Source organism: Benincasa hispida, chromosome 8, assembly GCF_009727055.1.
Source record: "Benincasa hispida cultivar B227 chromosome 8, ASM972705v1, whole genome shotgun sequence".
In the NCBI taxonomy this organism is placed as follows: domain Eukaryota; kingdom Viridiplantae; phylum Streptophyta; class Magnoliopsida; order Cucurbitales; family Cucurbitaceae; genus Benincasa; species Benincasa hispida.
The window spans coordinates 32,164,597-32,186,134 of NC_052356.1; the positions used below are offsets into that span (position 1 = coordinate 32,164,597).

At 32.2% G+C, this 21,538-nt stretch overlaps 1 protein-coding gene across 1 annotated transcript; it reads right to left on the minus strand.

Moving 5' to 3' along the window:
• Nucleotides 1-1,151: 1,151 nt before the first annotated feature.
• LOC120083596 (cannabidiolic acid synthase-like) lies at nt 1,152-3,982 on the minus strand. Its single transcript, XM_039039415.1, has 2 exons — nt 3,062-3,982; nt 1,152-2,008 (listed from the first exon to the last, which is right to left on the minus strand). The coding sequence occupies exons 1-2, from the start codon at nt 3,945-3,947 to the stop codon at nt 1,260-1,262; spliced, it is 1,635 nt and encodes a 544-aa protein (XP_038895343.1). The 5' UTR covers nt 3,948-3,982; the 3' UTR covers nt 1,152-1,259.
• Between the last annotated feature and the right edge of the window lie 17,556 nt (nt 3,983-21,538).

The following is a 21,538-nucleotide window of genomic DNA, read 5'->3' on the forward strand; positions in this document are numbered from 1 at the left end:
TTTGACCCAAATGTCAAATCAGACATAAATCCGATTAATTGGGCTCAAAGGCTAGACCCATGGACCAACCAAGCCCAAGTTCAACTAATTGGGCCAAAAGGCCAAGCCCATGAATCAACCAAGCCCAAGCCCACATGTGAACTCTATTTAGAGAAGCTCTCCTCATTTAGAAGGTCAACAATTCTATACTCCAAAGAGCTTATAGAGAATTCTCCACAATTAGAAGACATCTTGATTCCTGAAGTTGATCACGCCTGAAGACTGAAATCCTTTGAAAATACAAGTCTTCTGAAGACTGAAGTCCTTTGAAGATACAAACATCCTGAAGACTGAAGTCCTTTGAAGATACAAACATCCTGAAGACTGAAGTCCTTTGAAGATACAAGCATTCTGACCACGCTTGAGGACTGAAGTCCTTTGAAGATACAAGCAATTCTACATTCAGAAAGCGCACAGAGAATTCATTAACAAGCAGAAGACTCCCAAGACTCCTGAAGTTGTACTCCTAGAAGACAGAAGACCATTGAAGACACAAACACTCTTCCAAGACTTCTACTTTAAGAACGTTCGGTGCTTTTCTTCTTCAAGTCAAGTACATCCACCCAACCGAGAGAGACTCAGAGGATCAAGTACTAGAGATCGAATCACATTGCATCAAATCAACCTCAACATCAACACCAACTCAAGTTCAACTCCACGGAACAAGTTTTTTCAGAAACTTCGTGCGAATACTAATCCTCCAAGCAGATCAATAAGCCCAAAGGTCGATCATCCAAGAAGATCAACAAGCCCAAAGACCAAACACCGAAGAAGATCAACAAGCCCAAAGGCCGATCGTTTAAGAAAATCAACCAAATTAAAGATTATAGTTTATTTTGAAAGCATCAAAATATTATGTATTAGAGATTGTACTCGCTTTCCACAAAATTAATACAAATATAAAGTTCAAGTTCCACGAAATAAATTTCTATTGAAATCTCGTGCAAACAGTGAGCTTACAAGTTCAACAATATTTAACACGATCTTCTTCCTTAGAGGTCGAAGATTCAGTTTCACAACCACAGTTGTTGTATATTAAAAGAAAAAAAATGATAATTCACTTATTGTTATTGCAACATTTCAATATATATAAAGATATATATAAGTATAGATATATGCTTAAAAGCAGTACACACAAACCGCTTATTTTGTCACAATAATAATCAGCTAGGCACAGTTGAGAATAAACATAAACCAAATATCATATGGTTCAAACTATATTAAAATCTATGATGAGGGAAACTTGGTATACTCTGTTCATGCCTAAAGAAATCGTAAGGATCCACCTCATTTTTAACATGTACCAACCTGTTAAAATTGTTACCAAAATACTTTTTACCCCAAATACAGGCTCGCTTGTAGCTTGTCTTTCCATACTTATCGTTTGATCCAATGTCAAGGTCTCTATAGTTGACATATGCGGCTCTAGGAGATTTCGAAACAAAAGGAGTCATGTAACTATAAATCTCTCTTATCCAATTTAAATGTCTTTTCTCTGCATCCACACCTTGTTCTTCCCACCCTATAATATAGCCAATCTTATATAGATTTCCAATTCTATGTGGAAAAGGAATTTCCGACTCGGAAATTTGACTCATCCTTCCTCCGTACGGAATAAGTCCAAGGTTTACTCCTTCTATATCTTGAGATTTTAATCTTTGCCATATGCCCTCAATTGCAGCTTTAGTGATGGGTTCCTTAACATAATCAGATTTGATTTTGAAGCTTCCATTGGCCAAAGGTGTTCTATTGAGAAAAGCTTCTAAGGGTTGATCATCAATTTGAAGCCCATTAGCTGTATAAACGGCTGATTCAATCCAACTAGTTTCTTTGCAATCTTCTTTTGCCAAATTCAATTCAGGAAATTTGTTCTTTAGGATTGTCAAAAGTTCATCTGCCTTTCCAAGAAACAAAGTGAAGAACAAAGCTGTTGGGTTTATTTTGCCTCCTTGAGCTGAAATTTTCCCACCTATGTGTCATCAACAATCATATATATTTGAGTTCAAATCAATATGTGTCAATCAACCATACAAATAACTCAACAACAACAAATACTCGAACATGTTTCAAAATCAAATAAACTTTAAATAACAATTAAAAGTTTAAGGGCAGGCCTAAACCCACGATCCGAGTTCAATTCAAAGTTAAAATTGGACTAGACAATAATATGACCAGTCTAGTTCAGCCTGATCGAGTCCATTTGTTTGTTGAGTTGGAAATAGATCACCATTTTGAAGAATGTCCTAACCAAAGGCCGGTCCGTTGAGACCATTTTCGTTCAATTCTCGTCAAGGCCAATCCAATGAACTTACTACTATTGGGTTAACCATATCTATATATATATAATTTTTCATATAATAATATTTTATATTTAAAAAAATAATTTTTAAAATATTTTTCACATTCAAATTTATAATTTTGATACAACAGATTTTAGAGAATATAACTTATTTTGAAAACATTTATAACTAATAAAATATTTGAGAACATAAAATATTAAATGAAACTTTGTAATACATATAATTTTTCAAGTAAATGAAAAAAATATCAACTTTTTTAAATAAATAGAATAAAAATAGAAATTCATTAAAATTTAATAAAAATTAATAATATATCGATATATAATTAAATAAACAATTAAATCCGTCCAAACTTTGTTTCAATAAGTCAAACTCAAATGTTGAACTTTGACTATTAAATATAGGTCAATCCAATCCAAAGCCAAATATTATCTTAACTTAGTTGGATTGAGCCTAATGAGCATGGAATAGCAACTAAAATAAGGAATTTGTAATGAATTTATCACCTATTTAAATTTAATGTTTTGTGTGATAATATTAAAATCTAAGTCAAATTTGTAGAAAAGTAACAATTAATCTTTGTTCCATTATTTAAAACCATTTGGTGTGGCTTCGTTTTCATTCAAATATTATTAATTGCAAAAAAAAAAAAAAAAAAATCAAAACATGTGAAACATCTAACATAAATAAATAATAACTCAATGAGAGAGTGAAAAAAATACCAGTCAAAATGATGCTAAGAAATAGATCTTCATCCAATTTGTTGGCTACATATTGCCACTGATCGATTAACTTGATTGCTCCTTCCTTCCAAGTTCTATTAGCTGTGCAAATCGTTACCGTCGCCGGAACCGGAACCAGCTTCACCTTCCACGCCACAACAATCCCAAAGCTCCCACCGCCGCCGCCTCTAATGGCCCAAAACAAATCCTCCCCCATCGACTCTCTATCATGAAACTCCCCATTTGCATCAACCAAGTAAGCGTCGATTACATTATCCGCAGCCAGACCATATTTCCTCAGCAATGTCCCATATCCACCGCCGCTGAAGTGCCCGCCAACACCAACAGTTGGACAAGTCCCTGCCGGAAAGGCCAAGGTTCGACTTTTCTCAGCAATTCTGTAGTAAAGTTCACCTAGAGTTGCCCCTGACTGAACCCATGCTGTACTTTGTTCGACGTCGACAGCAACAGAGCTGAGATTAATGAGATCCACTACGATGAATGGGTGGTAGGCGACGTAAGAAAGACCCTCGAAGTCATGACCGCCGCTTCGGATTCGGATTTGAAGGCCGTGAGATTTGGAGCAAACGACGGCTGCTTGAATGTGGGAAATATTTGATGGGGTTATTATGAGGAGTGGCTTTGGGATGGTGGGAGTTGAGAATCTGAGGTTTCTAATGGAGAAATTCAAGAGAGATGAATAGGAGGAGTTGGTGGGAGCGTAAACAAGATTGGTAATAGAGTAAGTATTTGGAGAATGATGGAGAAGACATTGAAGAAACTCCTCATATTTTATATAAGAAGAAGAAGTTGCAGACAATAATGAAGATGATGAACATAAAATAATAAAGGCAAGAGAAAGAGGGATTAATGGAGAAAACTTCATGGTCCGGTTGGGAAATTTTATGATTGAAACGTCCACTATTTATAGTCATTTGCATGGAACATCTGCAACCAGATGTGTTACCAATTAATACCTAGCGAGTTAACATTTCATAAAGATAAATGACTAGTTACTAATTTAAAATTATACCTGTCTTTATAAATTATATTACACGTGATATTACTTTCCAACTATCTCCATAATTATATGATATTGTTTATTTTGGGCATTAAGGATGATAGTCGATTTGGTTTTGCCGGTTAGAACCAAACCAAATGATACTTTTTGGTCTCATACAAGGTTCACAAAATTTCTTTGTTCCACGTTCTTTCTCTAACCAATGTGAGATTTTGTTCGCACTCATAACACTAAATGTCATTAGAATAAAATTGGGCTAACCTGACATTATAGAGATATAGAGATAAGTGCAATCAACCAACACCTAAATATATTTTTTCATCCTTCATCTATCTTTTTTGTCGAGTGGACCGACTAAAAGAGAAAAAACTTAAAGAAAAGGAATAAAGAAGAGTTTGCTACATTGGACAAGGATATAGTCTACAAAAGATACATTCAAACGGTTGTATACCATTTTTTTTAAAAAAATTTTATTTTCACGAGTTGGATATATATGATTAAGATTAATTAATTATCAGCTTAAGTATAATTCAATTAATTTAACACCCATCTCCTTTACTAGAGGTCAAATATTTAAATACTTCAACCTAGTGGCAGATCTAAAATTATTGTTAAGGGGTTTAGTTTAATGCTTAGCAAAAATATTAAGATGAGTAAAGAAAAAAACATTAAATCATAAATTTAGTTCACGAACTTTCAGTTTGTGTCTTATACATTATTAAACTTTAAAAATGTCTAATAGGCCTCTAAATTTTTAATTTCACGTTTACTATATTCTTCACATATATGAATTTTAAAAAACTAAATTGACCTATTAGATATAAAATTTAATTTGTGTCTAATGAAATTTAACTTTTTAGTTTTGTTTTCAGTAAAACCATGATTTTTTTAAAATAACATTATATATCTAATACTCTATTACTCTATTAAACACAAAATTAAAATTTTTGAAATTTATTAGTTACAAAATTAAAAATCTAAACCTTAATACATACAAACAAAAGCTTATGTTTCGACCTTTTAAAGTTGATAGACTAAATAACTGTGAGCATCAAAATTTAAAGAATGAACTTGTAATTTAAACTAAAAAGTTATTGATTTGTTGTTCAATATGTTTTAATTTACTACACAATTGAATAGTAATTCATATAATTAATTTTTTCAATTTACTGCACATTTATGCATTGTCATAACTAGTATAAATATAATAGTCTAATAAAAAAATAGAATAGAATTGGAGTCTATTAAGGAGGATTAGAGAATTCTACCAATGTGCCAGATAACAATCTTGTCAACTAAAACTTCTTTGATTTATACTAATATAAAATACATTGAAGTTACTCATTTTATTTTATATTAGTATAAAACAAATAAAAATTGAAGGGGCTTGAACACCATAAAGTCTATGGTATATTTGTCCGTACTTCCATCCTCACATAAGGAAGTAATTAAAAAAAAAAAAAGAAAAATCAAGACGAAAAGTTTAGTTTTGCCTTTAATATCTTCATTAATGAAAAAAAAATCAGTATATTATATAAGAAAAAAATTTGGATGCATTCTAACTATCTATTGTGCGGTTCCTGTTTAACCAATTAAAAATTGACACGTGATATTTCATTTTTTAGAAAAAAATTATTAAATTTTTTTTTTTCTATGCACGTTTTTGTTTTGTTTTGGTTTTCTTGGAAATGGGTACCAAAAAAAAAGTTAAATCATTGACTACTAGTTTTAATCGTGCATATATTTCTTCAATCAAACTAATGGTTATATCTATTATCAAAAGAGAAAAAAATAATGGATATATCAAACCTATACCTATCAATTTATTTTGTTAAGAAAATTCTTCCGCAGGTGCGATTACTTGGGAAGAAAGAAAAACAAAGTGATAAATAACTTGAGAACAAAGAAAAACAGAGAGAGAAAATTAATATTTTAGGGACAAAAAATTTCAAAGCCTTTGACATTTCAAACCAATCAAATTTCATTTTTTTACCACCTAAATTACATAATCAAATTATCCGAAGACAAAAAAAAAAAAAAAAAAAAAAAAATTCCCCCTTAGAAACGTTAAGGCCCCTACCATCTATATGTTAAACTAATTTCTCATTCATGTGTAGCACGTAATATCATACATGATTCTATAATATGATTTTTGATAAACATAATAACTTAATATCAAACAATTATAACAACAGAGATAGTGATATACATTAATTGATAATCCAATTCAGTGCAATATCGTCTACGTTTCGGGGATTGTGTGCTTGGTAGAAAGAAACTTAACTATATAAAGAGTTTAACAATTACAAAAAAGTATTTATTTAATAGACTATTTTTTTACTGACTTATGTACAACTTACTCTTTAGTTTCAACTTAGGCTTCCCTAACTTCCACGGTAACGTATCTCTAATCTTTATATGTAAATCCACTCAATACAAAGTACTTAGGTCTTCATAAAGTGTGAGATCCCTTGACTTTCAACATACTTAGGCTCTCTCTAAGTGTGAGATTCCCTTACTCCATTAACAAGCTTTTACCATGCTTTGATTGAGCTCTCCTCAATACAATATCAAAAACTCGTCCTGGGTTCTCTATGTGATTCGCTACATTCAACAATTGATCAATGAAGTCTCATTGACGACTAAAATAAATTCCCGATGGGAAAAAACTAAGTCTTTTTAATTACAATTCACACCATTTTTAATAAAGAGGCTTACCTTATATAAAAGATAGCAGCCTACAAAATATATAGGAATATGCCTGATGGAGAAGGAAAAAAATATTATGCAAAATTTGTTGTCTGTCACACATAACATCTTCTTGGACATCATTATATAGGACATGTTGTAAAACATGTCACTAAGGATAGAGAAGCATTCAACAAAAATGCAATGCACATATCTACATATGAAGAATCTATCTTCAATAAAAATCAACTTGACATAACACATATTACAAAAACATGTTTCTAACAAGATACAAGACATGTTGTGAAGCATATTGTTTAAGTTTTGTGGATAACAAAACTAGTCAATCATACTACAGTAACATATATCATTAATTTTTTTTTTTTTTTTTAAATAAACTCATTTATTAACAAGATTGGAAATTTTGAATCATATTCTCTCCATTCTTATTTAGTGGAATATTGATATTCTATATATTGGATGAAATAGGTATAAAATTAAGATTTTGTTTGTTATCATCAAATATCAACTAGTTTTGAAATATATTTTACACTTCAAAAAGGTTAGAAATTCTAATCCCCACATTATTTTAATAGTAAATGATAAATATTTTATTTTGAATGATTATTATTCTTTGTCTCATATGACTTATATTATAATGTTTTAATTATTTAAAGATTCATCATTTAATTAACCGATATTGACCTATATTTTCCAATGAGTAATATATATGTTAGGTATTGAACATATTGGTTGAAATTATGTATTCAACAAACAACTCTTTTGACTATAGAAAAATTTAAGCCTTTCAACTCAAATAACCAATTTTTGGAAATCAAATTTTCGTTTTAAAAAATATTTTAATTCATGCATTTCATAAAGTTTGAATTGTGTTATAATATTTTAATGTCTTATCTCAATAGGGATCTTATAAGTAAAATATGTATAAAATTAGATGAAATAAACGTACACATCAATGTTTTTCGTCATCCGTTTTTTTGTTGCATTTAACAACGTTCCAATAATATCGAGAGCATGAAATAGTGTTAATTTGAGCATATAGCTAAGCTCTAAACTAAAAGATGTTTAAATTTCTAGTCCCTACATGTTATTGTATTAAAAGAAAAAAAAAATGCATTTAAACTAACTTTGAATCATGTACTTTGTTGGGATAATATCTTTAAATTTTCAAAATTTGCATCAATTTGTAAACTTTAAAAGCAACCCCTTACCTTTATGGATATAAACAATTCTACATACCTTGTTTTAATAATAATATCTTTCAACTTTCAAAGTTGCATTAATCTCCCTACTTTTAGTGCATAGACATAAGCAGTTTATAAACCTTCCATCTATCTTTATGTGCCATTTTCTCGCTCATCTTTGCTTTAACCTAAGAAACTTTTAAAATAATAAGTAAACATATACAAACACCAATATCAAGTGCCTATCTAAAAAACGATACGTCCTTTCTCAAAAAGCATATTGTACTATTGTGAACAACACCCTAGATCTTTGACTAAACAGTGCATTCAACAATTTTGAAGATAGATTAAATTATAACCAAAATTATCTGCAGGTATCTTTGTATATACTAAATCCGAACGTGTTAATTAGGGATGTTTGTGTCGCACCCCATTCCAGAATACTATACTAAATTTGTCTCACACTATTCAAGATGATTGTACTAAATTACCTAGGATGAGCTATTATGACAATAGACTTCAAGGGTGCAAAAATGAACCATCAATGTGTAAATAACAGGTCTTGGAAATCTCATAGAAATTCTTTTAAATCATACGTGATCACAAATTATTTGAGATTCCATAAAATATAGGTAAATGATAAAACATTTTCTAAAATAAACTAGTAAAAAGAATGATTAACTGTTGCGAAAACAACAATTAAAGAACACAAAAAGGAACGTAAAGATAGAGAAGATCGACACACAGATATACGTGGTTCACTAATAGTGTGTTAGCTACGTCCACGGACAGAGTGAGAACATTATTATTAGATAGAATAATACAACGAGACCCTCATACTTGGTTGTTCAAAGCGCCAGCAAATAGATCTAAGACATTTCAACACTGACTTTCACACTATGGATCATAAGCCATTACAACTTCGGTCCAACTTGATCTTTCGAATTAACCATAACGTAAATAAATTATGAATCACCTATACTTTTCAAAAGGGAATAAACATAAATTATTTACTTAACCATTTAGACTAACTAATCATCCTTATATAGCACCCATTAATCAAATCCTCAAATCACCATTCTCTCTCCTCATTCAACCATGATACTTAAAAACAAGTTTTAACTCACGAAAATTGGAGGAGAGGTTTTCTGGTTTTTTAGCTTGTTGAAGAATAACTTCTTGAACCTTCAAAAACTAAAAAATTCAGCAATTGCATCAGTTTTTCCACTCAATCAAGAGTGGTTTTATTACATGACTCTCATGCAAACTGATCACTTGAAGTCAGCTACTCCTTGAATTTGGTAATGGAATTATGTGTAAGAAGTGACAACCTTCTTGTTTGAAAGTGGAAAAATCCCACATTTCCCTTTTGATTTCAAAATTGATTTTCAAAATAAAAACTTTTTCCAATTTTAATTCTTTAATTAAAATTGATTTTTTATTAATTTTACAAAAAATAATTCAATAATCATTTTTTCTAATAAAGTTAATAATTAATAATTACTTAAGCAATTTAATTAATTCAATTAATTTAATATCAAATATTATATTAATTTATCACCAATTTCATTACCATAAATCCCTATTCATGAAATTAATATTTAAATCATATTTATATATTAATCGATTCTCCAATTACGTTTAATTCCAAAATTAAACGTGAAATTATATCACATTTAATTACTAATTCCCTTAATTCGAATTTGGACGTTTCAAATCAACTTATCACGTTATTCTAAGGCTAATTCTGATTGTGAGCTAGTGAGGGGACCTAATGGACCTATAGATCATGGGCTCCAACGATCCGAGATTAATTGGCCAAACTCTTTACACCGAATTAACCTCCATTCGTTAACTACCGGGTCATTCCACTAAAGCACAGTAGTTGCAATCTTCTCACTGTAGATATACTGTGTCAACTTAATATAACCATGATTAGTAAATTAACCCTTCACAAGTTGTTCGTAATAACGGTTGGGTCACAAGACTGTTTTACCCCCGAGATTACCTCTTATTTCTTAAGTTCCACTGATCCTCTAATGAATAATTTGTTTATGATCCAATCAACAAGCAGAATCCCTATCGGGTCAATGAGAGGGTGCACCCCTTGTTCAGGACCCGAAATCAACACTTAAGAGAATACTCTCTGCTATCCTTAAAAGCGGGTAAGAACGAATTCCGTCTTGCACCCTATGTCCCTAGCTATCTACCCGATCTTACTCCTAAAATGAAGGGCTTATTGAGCCGGCACTGTTGAGCCAACCCTCACCTATGCAAATCTAAGGATAATCTCAAATAAACAGGAGTTCGTAGTTAGCTTAGGATTAAGGTCAAGTTACCTAGGTTATCGCTATGAAATAGTCAATCTTAAATAGTAAACAGCGCTATAAAGTAAGAGTGACTTATTTCATGGTTCGATCTTATGCAAACTCATTGCACATAACACTCCCACTCCTCATGTCAACATGTGAATGAATCAAAATCACTTCATTTGTAGCACTTTACAACTCTTTGTAACAACTACAGAGTGTGTCGCATCCGATAGTGTTACCAGAATAAGGCACCCAACATTATTCATATACTATAGATCATTTTGACTATTTATTCGAATCTCTACACAAAGTTCAGGTACTCATGTAATAGTCATGACTCTTTTAGTTTATTAGAATTATTTCTAAAACGAAATAAGCAATTCACATATTCAATAACAACTTTATTGATTTACAAAATGAGTTTATTGTTTACAAACCAGGAATTTTAGGACAAAAAACCCAACAAACTTCCACTTGAACTAAAACTTCAGTGGTAACATAGATATGAATACATTGAGTTTTTAAATTTTACAGAGAAATACAATAAACTAGGGTATCACATTATTGAGGTTGATGCCCCAAACTCTCGTAGGATCCTGTAGTTTGTAAACACTCGTATGAACAAACGTTTGTGATATAATAATATGAGATATTTTCTTCACTGTTGTCTATAAAATATGAGATATTTTATTTACATTTACCACAAACCAATAAATTAAGATTTCTGGTTGTTGTTGTAATTTAAGCATGTATGTGGAGACATACAAGTGGATCATGCCTTAAGTGATAACCTAAATGGTCTGTAGTATATGGATATAAGAGGGAAATCTTATCCCCAGGACACTAAAGACACTACCCGCTTTGTAGATAGTTACAAGTGTTGTGACGTGCTACAGATGGTCTAACCTGATCATTCATGTGGAGACATGCGAGCGGGGGTGTCTTATACAAAAGAGTTTGTATAAGACCGGAACACGAAGTATTTAGTCTCGTTATATAACGCCATTCATGACAGAGACTTTCATTTCACTACGATGACCGTAGGTAACATGAACTTAATCTTGAGTGAGTTGGGAACTCTTACCTATGAGGGTAGTCTTTTAATTTGCATGAGTGTGAGTGGCCAAATTGTCGACTCAAACCTACCACTTTGGGGATTTTTCTGATTGGGGAGCTGAGAACTCAGCTACACAAGATGGAATTCACTCATTTCCCGAAGCAGGTGTAAGTAGATAGCTTGCTCCCTTAAGGGCTAATTCATGGGCTTGAACGATGTGGCGTCACACACCTTCTCAAGGCCCGAGAGGTGTCCACTAATAGTAGGACTATGATGTATTTTTTATTAGAGGGATCAGTGGTACTTAAGGAGTTAGATGTAACTACAGGGGAAAAACGGTAAATTGACCCAATTATACTTACGAGCGATATGTGAAGAGTTATCATACTGTTGACTAGTTATATCCGATGGATACAGAAATATATCTTTGGTGAGAAGAATGTAGTTGTTGGTCTTTTGTGGAGTGTCTGGCAGTTAACGGATGGTGGATCTCGTGATTAAAGAGTTCAATCAGCTATTCACGTACTGTTGGAGCTTTAAGCCACAGGTCCATAAGGTTTCTTTGGTAGCTCAATGGGTTCAAGTTGAGAATAAGTTTTTGGGTCTGTTTTTAGTGTTTAAATTGACAATAGGGAGTTTGATTATATATGACATGATTAAACTGGTTCAGTTATAATTGATATGATGTATGAGATACATTAATTGGAGGAATTTGATATAAATATGATTTATATCAAGTAAAGGAGAAGAGAACTATGGTTAAATATTACATATGATGTGATATTAAAACGGTAGGTTATAAATATAATATGATAAGTTAGTTATTATATTTATTTATAATTAAAACAATTATATGATATTTGTTGGTAGTTTCTTCTTTAACCGTGCGTGAAAGTGAGAGGTTATATTCAGTTTTCATAATTGAAGGATAAAATGAAAAATGTTTTCATTTTGTAAGGTGTCGCTTCATAAAGTACACTTCTGATCGTTTAGCTCAGAGAGACTACACGATAGCTTTCAAGTGTTTTTCTAAATGATCGTGTACACGTGCTTTTCTGAAAACGATCGCGTAGCAAGCGAGATTCACGAAACGATCATGTAGCATTTTACTAAATGATCGCGTGGCAAGTGATATTCACTAAACAATCGTGTAAACGATCAAGCCTGTTTTTCTAAACGATCATATACCTACTGAGTTTTACTAAACGATCAAGCACACAAAGTCTATATGATAGACTGTTCCTTCTCCCACTTGCTTGGTCGCTTTGTTCGATCGTTGCCTCCTCCAACCCTTTACCAAATTCATAACAGAGTCCACACCTCCTGGATTCTCACTCCGAAAATACCAAGGTTACTATGTGGTGGTGTCTGAGAGGTTACTTGTTCGTGGAGAAGATTATTCGTGATTGACCAGACATTTGGCTAGACGATCATAGAAACAATGAGAGGTTGTTGGTCCATGTCTTCATGAGAGCGAGAGATCTGTAGAAGAAAAGTTCTTCAAAGGTATGTCTCTTGTCTCTTTTGTTATTAGTTTCTAAAGCATTGTTGTAATTTGTTAGAAAATGCATACTTAGTTTGTATGTTTGTGAATGCTTGTAATTATGTCACAATGAACTTGGATCGATCGTGCTTCCTCTTACTGATTCTCTTTGATAAGAGTTCCTTCACACATACCCATAGTTTGCCTTTAGGTATCACATACCCATGGATTTTTCTCCCACTTGTCCTAGGTTATACAACTCATAGTCCTGGTCTCACTAGGTGATCCTCAAACACTTTAACTGAGAGGATCCCTGCAAACATGTTAGTATATAGCAGATTTCAATTCAAAACAATATGGGGAATGCATCTTATTTCCCCAACTTCTTGTTTCTCAATACTGTCACCAAGACCTGATGACTTAAGTTTCCACCAAACCCAAACTATGGCTAGGCTATTATACATTCCTACCATTACACCGAGGTACCCTAAACTCTTTAAGTAAGATGCATCTGACCTGTCCAAATAACTTTTGTTACAGTGTCAGCTTTAATTAATAACTATTTCACTTTTCTTTTTATTGAAACTAAATAATACATGGTGATCTCGTATACTTTTCTGGAAAAAAAGTTTAGTATTTGTCAACACAAACACTTGATTTTCTTTTACTTGAAAAGTATACTACTTTTGGTTTGCCTATATATAGGCATGCCATCTAAATGATATTCCAATGCTTAAGGGTTTGACACTAACACATGTGTCGATCTATTCCAAATTACTAAACTATGTAAACATCTTTTACATATCATAAACAACTTTTATGAGTTCTCCATATCTCATATGGAATTTTAAAAACACCTTAAAATTAGAATGTTGTTCAAAATAATTAAGACAACTAGGTATAGAGAGTTACCACTTGATTTCATGTTCTATCAAAACAGCCTTAGAAATCTCAGACTCTTTGTATTCTTTACCTAACAAGTTTTATACACATTGAACCTTTCAAATGTTCTAAACTTATTACTTAGGTAAACATAACCATTTGCCTTATTGTTTTTCAACCGTTAAATATCTAAATATTTGAAATGACCTTGAACTTTGGTTGGTTTTAACAAAAGTTGCTTTATAGTAGAATAAATATAAAATATATTTTTTACATAAGATAAAACTTGTCCTTTACAAAGATAAAAACAACTTTTATTACAATAATAAAAGTACAAGGATTCATCTCTTGTCAGCAACTTCAAGATCTCCCACTGGTTTTACTGAGATACTCTCCCATGTTCACAACTTGGAGCATTATCTCATTGTAAGCAATCCTCATGAACTAGTTTCCTTGTTTTGCTTTTTTCGCTATTTTCTCCACAAGGTATTGTGGGAAGCTTCTCTTCCAGTATGCATCCTCGCTGCAATACAAACATTTTTCTTTATCTACAGCTTTTACCTTGCCTTTGCGGCCAGTAGAAGTTTTCTTTCTCCCTTTCCCCTTATTATTCTTCAAGGGAATACTCTTATTTTTAGAAGAAGAAATAACATCAAGCTTTTTAGAGGAGGATCCTCTTTTCTTAGTAGTGGCAACATTTACCTCCGCTTCTTGTCTTTTTGTTCTTAAAATGGACTGAAAAGCCTGTAGCTCATTGAGAAGTGTAATAAGGTTGTATTCTATATTGTTCATTAATGCGTTAGTGCAAAATTGCAAGAAGTTCTTTGGAAGAAACTCTAGAATAAAACCGACTTGGCTCCTCTCATATTCGACAACTCTGTTTACCTCTATCACATTGAAACAGACCATCATGTCTAGGACGTGTTCTCTAACAGATGCCCCTTTTTTCATTCGGTAGTTGTAAATATATTTGATAGCATCATGCCTCAGGGAGAAGGATGGATGTCCAAACATCTCATGTAGAGATTCCATAATCTCTTTAGCAGTATACATGATTTCGTGTTTTTTAGCCAAGACATCAAATATGTTGGCAAGAATGTAGACATGGGCTCTCTCATTCGTCTTCGTCCATTTGTCATATGCTTCTCCAAACAGTTCGGTTTGCATTTGAGCTAGGGATGGTAGGATACTTCTCTGTCAAAATGAACCTTAAATCATCTATCACTAGGATTGTATGCAAATTTGATTTTCATGTAGCATAATTATCCCAAGTTAATTTATCCGAAGCCAATAATTGTACTAATGAACTAGTCATTCTGAAAATGTAAATAAATTCTTTATTAGTGAATTGCTTTTAAACCCAATCATGTTTTAGCAATGTAATAATGTACCCAAAATTTATTATTTTTGCAACAATACCATAGTGAGTCAGAATAAGTGCTATCGAGGGGCAGTCAAATACTCATTCACTAAAGCAAGACATTTTTTACTAAATACTATCTATAGAATAACTCATATTCCGATGGTCATTTAGCTACCGTTTTCAGTTAGAACTTACTAACACTTACAAATGTAACCCTTCATTTTCAAACCTCAGAAGTTAGCCCCAATGATGCTACCGAATTGAAAATTCAATGTTGGAAAACGACCTAAGAAATCCTATCAATTTCTGGAGTTTGAGTTGTTTCGAATCCTATGTTACAACCTTCCGAGGAGATAGCCAGCGTTAAACGACTAACAAAAGCCGCCTAAAGCTAACCAGTAGGCGCAACATAGGAATCTCACGATCCAAACCAACGGAAGAGACCGCAGGACACGTTGACTTATATCCTTTACCCACTTACTATGAACTACTTCCCTCATTCACCTTGATCTTGGCTCCATGAAAACACTTTCCAGATGGAGCAGTCGAGATATAATCTGCTAGGGTTGATGCCCTAAATCTCGTAGAGTACTTTGTAAACCTTGTATGAACAACCTTGTCTGTGATTAATAATATATGATATTTTATTCACTTTTTCTATGAAATATGTGATATTTTAGTTGCATTAACCACAAACCAATAAACTGACATCCAAGGTCATCATTATAAGTTAAACATTTATGTGGAGATATACAAGTGGATCATGTTTAAGTGATAACCTAAATGGTCTGTAGTATACAGACAAGGTTGGGTACCTTATCTTGGTAACACTATGAGTATGGCCCGCTTTGTAGATATTACAAATGTTGTAAAGTCCTACAAATGATCTGATCCTAATCATTCATGTATCAGACATGCGAGCGAGGATATTCTATACAAAAGAGTTTACATAAAACCGGATCACGAAATGCTTAGTCTCATTATATAACGCCGTTCATAATAGAGACTTTCATTTCACTAGGATGACCATAGGTAACATGACCTTAATCGTGAGTGAGTTGTGAACTCTTGCCTATGAGGGCAGTCTTTTGATTTGTATGGGTGAGAGTGGCCAGATCGCCAACTCAACAAGCTTACCATTTTTAAGATTCGTCTCATTGAGGAGCTGGAAACTCAGCTCAACAAGATGGAATTCACTTCTTCCCCGAAGCAGGAGTAAGTAGATGGTGAACAATGTGGCGCCATACCCTCTTCTGGCCCGAGAGGGGTTTAATCATAGTAGGACTATGATTTAATGTTCATTAGAGGGATCAATTGTACTTAAGGAGTTAGATGTAACTACAAGAGCAAAAAGGTAATTTGGTTCAGTTGTACTTACGAGCAATTTGTGAAGGGTCATCATACTGTTGATTGGTTATATCCAATGGACACAGAAATATATATATAGTACGAAGAGTGTAGTTGTCGGTGTTTAGTGGAGTGCCCGACAGTTAATGGATGGTGGATAATGTAGTTAAAAAGTTCAATTAATTATTCACGTATCGTTCGAGCTTCAAGCTACAGGTCCATAAGGTCCCCTTGGTAGCTCAAAATAATTTAGTTGAGAATTAGTTTTTTGGTTATTTGAATTGTTTAAATTAATAAGAGGAAATTTAATTATATATGATATAATTAAATTGATTCAATTATATATGATATAATTATTATAATGTATTTGATACATTATTGTTTAATTGGAGGAAATAAATATTTGAATGAGATTCAAATATATTTTTCTATGAATGAGATTCATAGTTGTTAAATTTAATATGAATATGATTTATATTTAATGGCATAACATAGAGAAAAAGAACTATAGTTTATATTGTATTTCATGCAATATTAAAACTATAGGCTATAAATATAATATGATAAGTTAGTTATCGTATTTATTTATATTATTTATTATTTTGAATAATAATCCATTCTTTATCTCCAACAACTTTAGTGGGTGGTTGAGTAGTTTTTATGGCAAATGGGATAAATAAAAAATATATATTTTTTTTCCATAACAAGACTACTTGAAAAAGAGAGAGTCTATACGATAGATTTATACACTACACGATTGAAGTTTTTTGCTATGCGATAGTGTTCTTCTTCAATCTTCTTCCTCCTCAAAACTAAAAATGTCTCCTTACCAAAATAGTCAGAGTCCACAACTCTTAGGTTCTCACCTCGAGCATACTGAAGGTTCCAAGTGCTTGTGTCTTCCATTTTGGTTTGTGATTTTCTTGAAGAGGGTCTTCAAGTTCCGTTGCTGATTTTAGAGTTCGTGATAGTTCAAGGGTTTTACGAGAAGAAGTATTCTTCAAAGGTACAATCTCCTCTATTTCTTGATTAAAAAGCATGCTGTAATTTTATTTAGAACGTGTAATATGTATGTTTGCTGTAAATTCGTGTTTTCAATCTAAATGGAATTTGGACGATCTACTTCCGCTCATGGATCTCTCTTTAAAAACGAGTTCCTTCATAATCGAGACGAAGCATTGAACGGATCTCACGGTTTGAATTTTCTAGGGACGTAAGAGTTGAATCAATATATTGTATATTTGATTTTATATTGAATAACTTTTTTTCATTCACTTTGATCTTGATCCATGCAAACACATTCTGAATGGAGCAATCGAGGTATAATCGACACGAAGTGTTGTACGGATCTCACGGTGTGAACATTTTAGGACGTGAGATTTAAAATAAAAAACTCACTTTTGATTTTACTATGAACAACTTCCCCTATTCACCTAGATCTTGATTCAGGCAAACACTTTCTGAAAGGAGCAATCGAGGTATAATTGACACAAAACGAAGCATGAAACTCGATGTGAACTCTTAGGGACGCGACAGCCAAAAATAGCGTATCACATATGTTATTAATCTCCCTCTAAAGTTATAAAATTCCCATTGAAGTGTGCTAATAACATACATATATGTTATTAAATTCCCACTGAAGTGTTCTAACATTTGTTTGGGTGTATCTTTACTTAGGAATGTTCCGACTAATTAAACAACCTAAATCTAGGTGTTTATCCAAGTATAATGTTTATATTTGGGTTTAACTTACGATGTCTAGATGATAAACTAGTTTTAAAACTCACTTGCTCACGTATAGTTCATAAAACTGGTTAACAACACTCAATTATTCAACCATAATCTCCATGTAGGAGGTGTTCTATAGACCGTCAACTTAAATACCACCCGTCTTTAATAGGATTATATACCGGTTGAATTTGTAATCAAAGATAACGACATATTTTATAACAAACTATAAAACTTGGGAAGAGCTGAAAACCTTCGGTTTAAGTATGCAATCTCTGAGTCAAATGCATCAAGTTCTTCTCCCCTTTTGCATTACACACAGCTGAAAAAATTTAGGGTTTCAAAATTCCTTAGATTTCATTTATTCTTCTTCGATTGCACCTAAGGTTTCATATTCCTTCAGATTAGGTCGCACAAGCTCCAAGCTGGTCATAAATATTTATTCTCTTTATTTTTGCCAGCTTCTGTACTTGCTTTCTTTATTCTCCTCATTCTATTTATTTATTTATTTATTATTATTTTTTTTTTTAGTAAATTCTTCCTCAAACGATTTTCCTTTTTCACTTTGAAATTTCACCTTCATCGCACATATTTTTCCTTTTTTTGTGTTCACTTTGTTTTTGTTAGCTTCAGTATTTGCTTTCTTTCATTTTTTTTCTTAGGAAAAATAATTAAAAGAAATAATAATAATTATAAAATAATAATAATAAAAAGATATTTTTTATTAAAAAGACACAAAAATGGCGGTGCACGTTGGATTTCGTGGGTCTCCTCACTCCCTCTAAAACATGAATACCTTTTGGGACACAAACCCAATGTCCAACTTGGGCGTATAAAAAGGAGAGTGCATTTTCAACTTAATCAATGTGGGATTCTCAAAAGTCAACTTACTTTTAAAACTCATTTTTCACTAATAATCCCCCACTTGAAAATTTTAAAACATAAGAAAAACATTTTTCATCGAGCAGTTTCAGTCTATACAACACTGTGAGTAAGCAAAAGTATCTTATGACTTGAACTTTTACGTAGTGTAGATGATTCCAAATATATACTAGAATGTAACCCTTGGTTTTGAACTCTATCTCTAACAACATCTCACACATAGTGTCATTAGGGTGTAGTTCGAAAACCCATGCTTGAAGGTCTAGCACGTGTATCTCGGTTTAGTGAATGCTCTAGAGAGTTTGCCTAAAAAACTTCATAGGAAGCGGTCCCCATTTCCACATTCACATAGATGAGTCTATCAAAAGTACACCTGTAGTTAGGTACCCCACTTGACATCAAGTATAGATCTCATTAAGAACTGAGTTCAACCTCTCTTATGCTTCAGGATATCATGCTTAGCATGATACACTATATAACTTTGTGTTTGTTTTAGCATGATACACTATATATCACTTGTGATCTATTATTATCCGTTGAACCTGTTTCTTGGGATCTCCAGTCTACAAGTTGTGTTTTCATCAGAGTGATTCATCTTTCTATAGGCATGAGTCCCATCATTTCTGAAGTTTTGAAAGCCTTCTTTCTGGCTAGTTCTTTCGTCGAATGATCTGCCAATTTTTTATTAGTCCATATATGATCCACTCTAACTATATCAATAGTGAGAAGTTCTCTAATGATTCTGTGCTTACGAGGTGATGTCACCTCTTCCTCTCTCTCTATTTCTTAGTACAAAAAATACTCACTTGAGAATTACAAACTTACAGAGATATACATGCTCTTTCTATTTTCTAAAATTTACAGAAGAATTAAATTTGTTTTAAGTTTATTGCGAAACTTAATTCACTTACAGGGCCAATTGAATTTGAATTGGTGAAACTGACGTGGAAGGAAACTTCAAGTGTGGCTTCAGTAAAGGTAATTTTTGCTTCATCCATTTCAACATTTACTCTAATTGATTCTTTGATCTTTTTTGAGTTCATAAACTAAGGACTTTGTTTCTTAAATTTTACTCTCTTCCTTCGTTGAATCGCTTCGGTTCATTGTAAAAGTACAATGATTAAAATTGGATAATTTAAATTATAAGATGTAAAATAGAACAAACTTCAAATTATATAGACCAAATTGATATTTTAAACCAAGATCAATCTCTTTTTCTCATATGTTCATTGTTAAAATATTGATCAGGTTATGTAGCTTTTGTTTCACTCTTGCCTGGTATAGACACTTTCACATCTAACATTCATATATTTAGTGAAATTTGCAATCCTTCATTTAGATGGTATCCTTCTAAGGTAAATGTGGTATATTGCCGGTGTAGGGTTGTGAAGTTATGTAGTTTAATAAGCATTATCAACCTACCATCTCAGGTCATATTTAACCAATAATCATCTTGAATGTACAGAAAAAACAAGTTACAAACTACTTTGGCAATATAAGAAATAAAGTTAAACCCCATACTAACATATTTATTCAGTGCAGGTGGATGTTCACATTGGTCAGGCTCTACTTTGAACTCCCGCAAAGATGCTGGTGTGGGTGGATATACATATCAAATTATTATGGTCTTGTTAATGTCGTCAATTGTCCAAGAATTGAATCAGAATTTCGAGATAAATGATTTTATGGCTTTTGCTTCTTTGGGTTTGTTAAAAAGTAGGTGACTCTTCAACTAATGTAGTAGTGCTTGGCTGGAAAGATTGTTTTCTGTTAAAAGTACAATTTTGTTGTTCCATGATCCATTGGCTCCACTTGATATTTCAATTATTGATTGTAAATATAGAATAATTCTTCAACAAGTTGATCTATATATTTTTGTGGAGGAGTTCTTGATTTTAATATTCTTCTTTTGTTTGTAGATTTCAAGGAGTTGAGGATAAGATTCGATGTGACTTTGAATTTAGAGTTACTTAAGAGTGTTGTGGTGCTTGGAGGAGGGTGTGGTCTCTCTTTCTTATCAATACACATGCTCTGTGTTTTATGATTAAGGATCATAACTCGTTTTTTGTTGTTAAGTATATTGGGTCCAAATGGGTTTTATTCACTTGTGGGACAGATAGTTTGTAACCTTTGAATTATTTATGAGGTTGTTAATGTAGTTATATTGAAAGTATTAATGTAAAATTGTTATTTTTGAATTATTCATATAAATTTTGTGAATATATAATATTTATTTAGATGGTTGACAAGATTGGAAATGTGTGTTGTTTATTTCGTTGATAAATATTGTTTGTGATATAGATATCAGTATGATTGTTTGATCTCAAAACACGAACAATTATGTAGGTAATTTCTAATAGTACAATTTTTTTTAAAAAAAGAACACTTACACACAAACTTGACAAGAAAAACGTATAAAGTATTATTTAGGTTGTCGGTTTTTGGATGTCAAGAAGAAATTACATTTGACAAGTAAAAACTATCAAGTTATCAAAATTTTGATCCATAA

Excerpts from the sequence above, each read along its gene's own strand:
- LOC120083596 (XM_039039415.1), bottom strand. The coding sequence starts at position 3,947 with ATGAAGTTTTCTCCATTAATCCCTCTTTCTCTTGCCTTTATTATTTTA. Across the intron at positions 2,009-3,061 it reads TCTTAGCATCATTTTGACTG|GTGGGAAAATTTCAGCTCAA; the intron begins GTATTTTTTTCA and ends GATGACACATAG.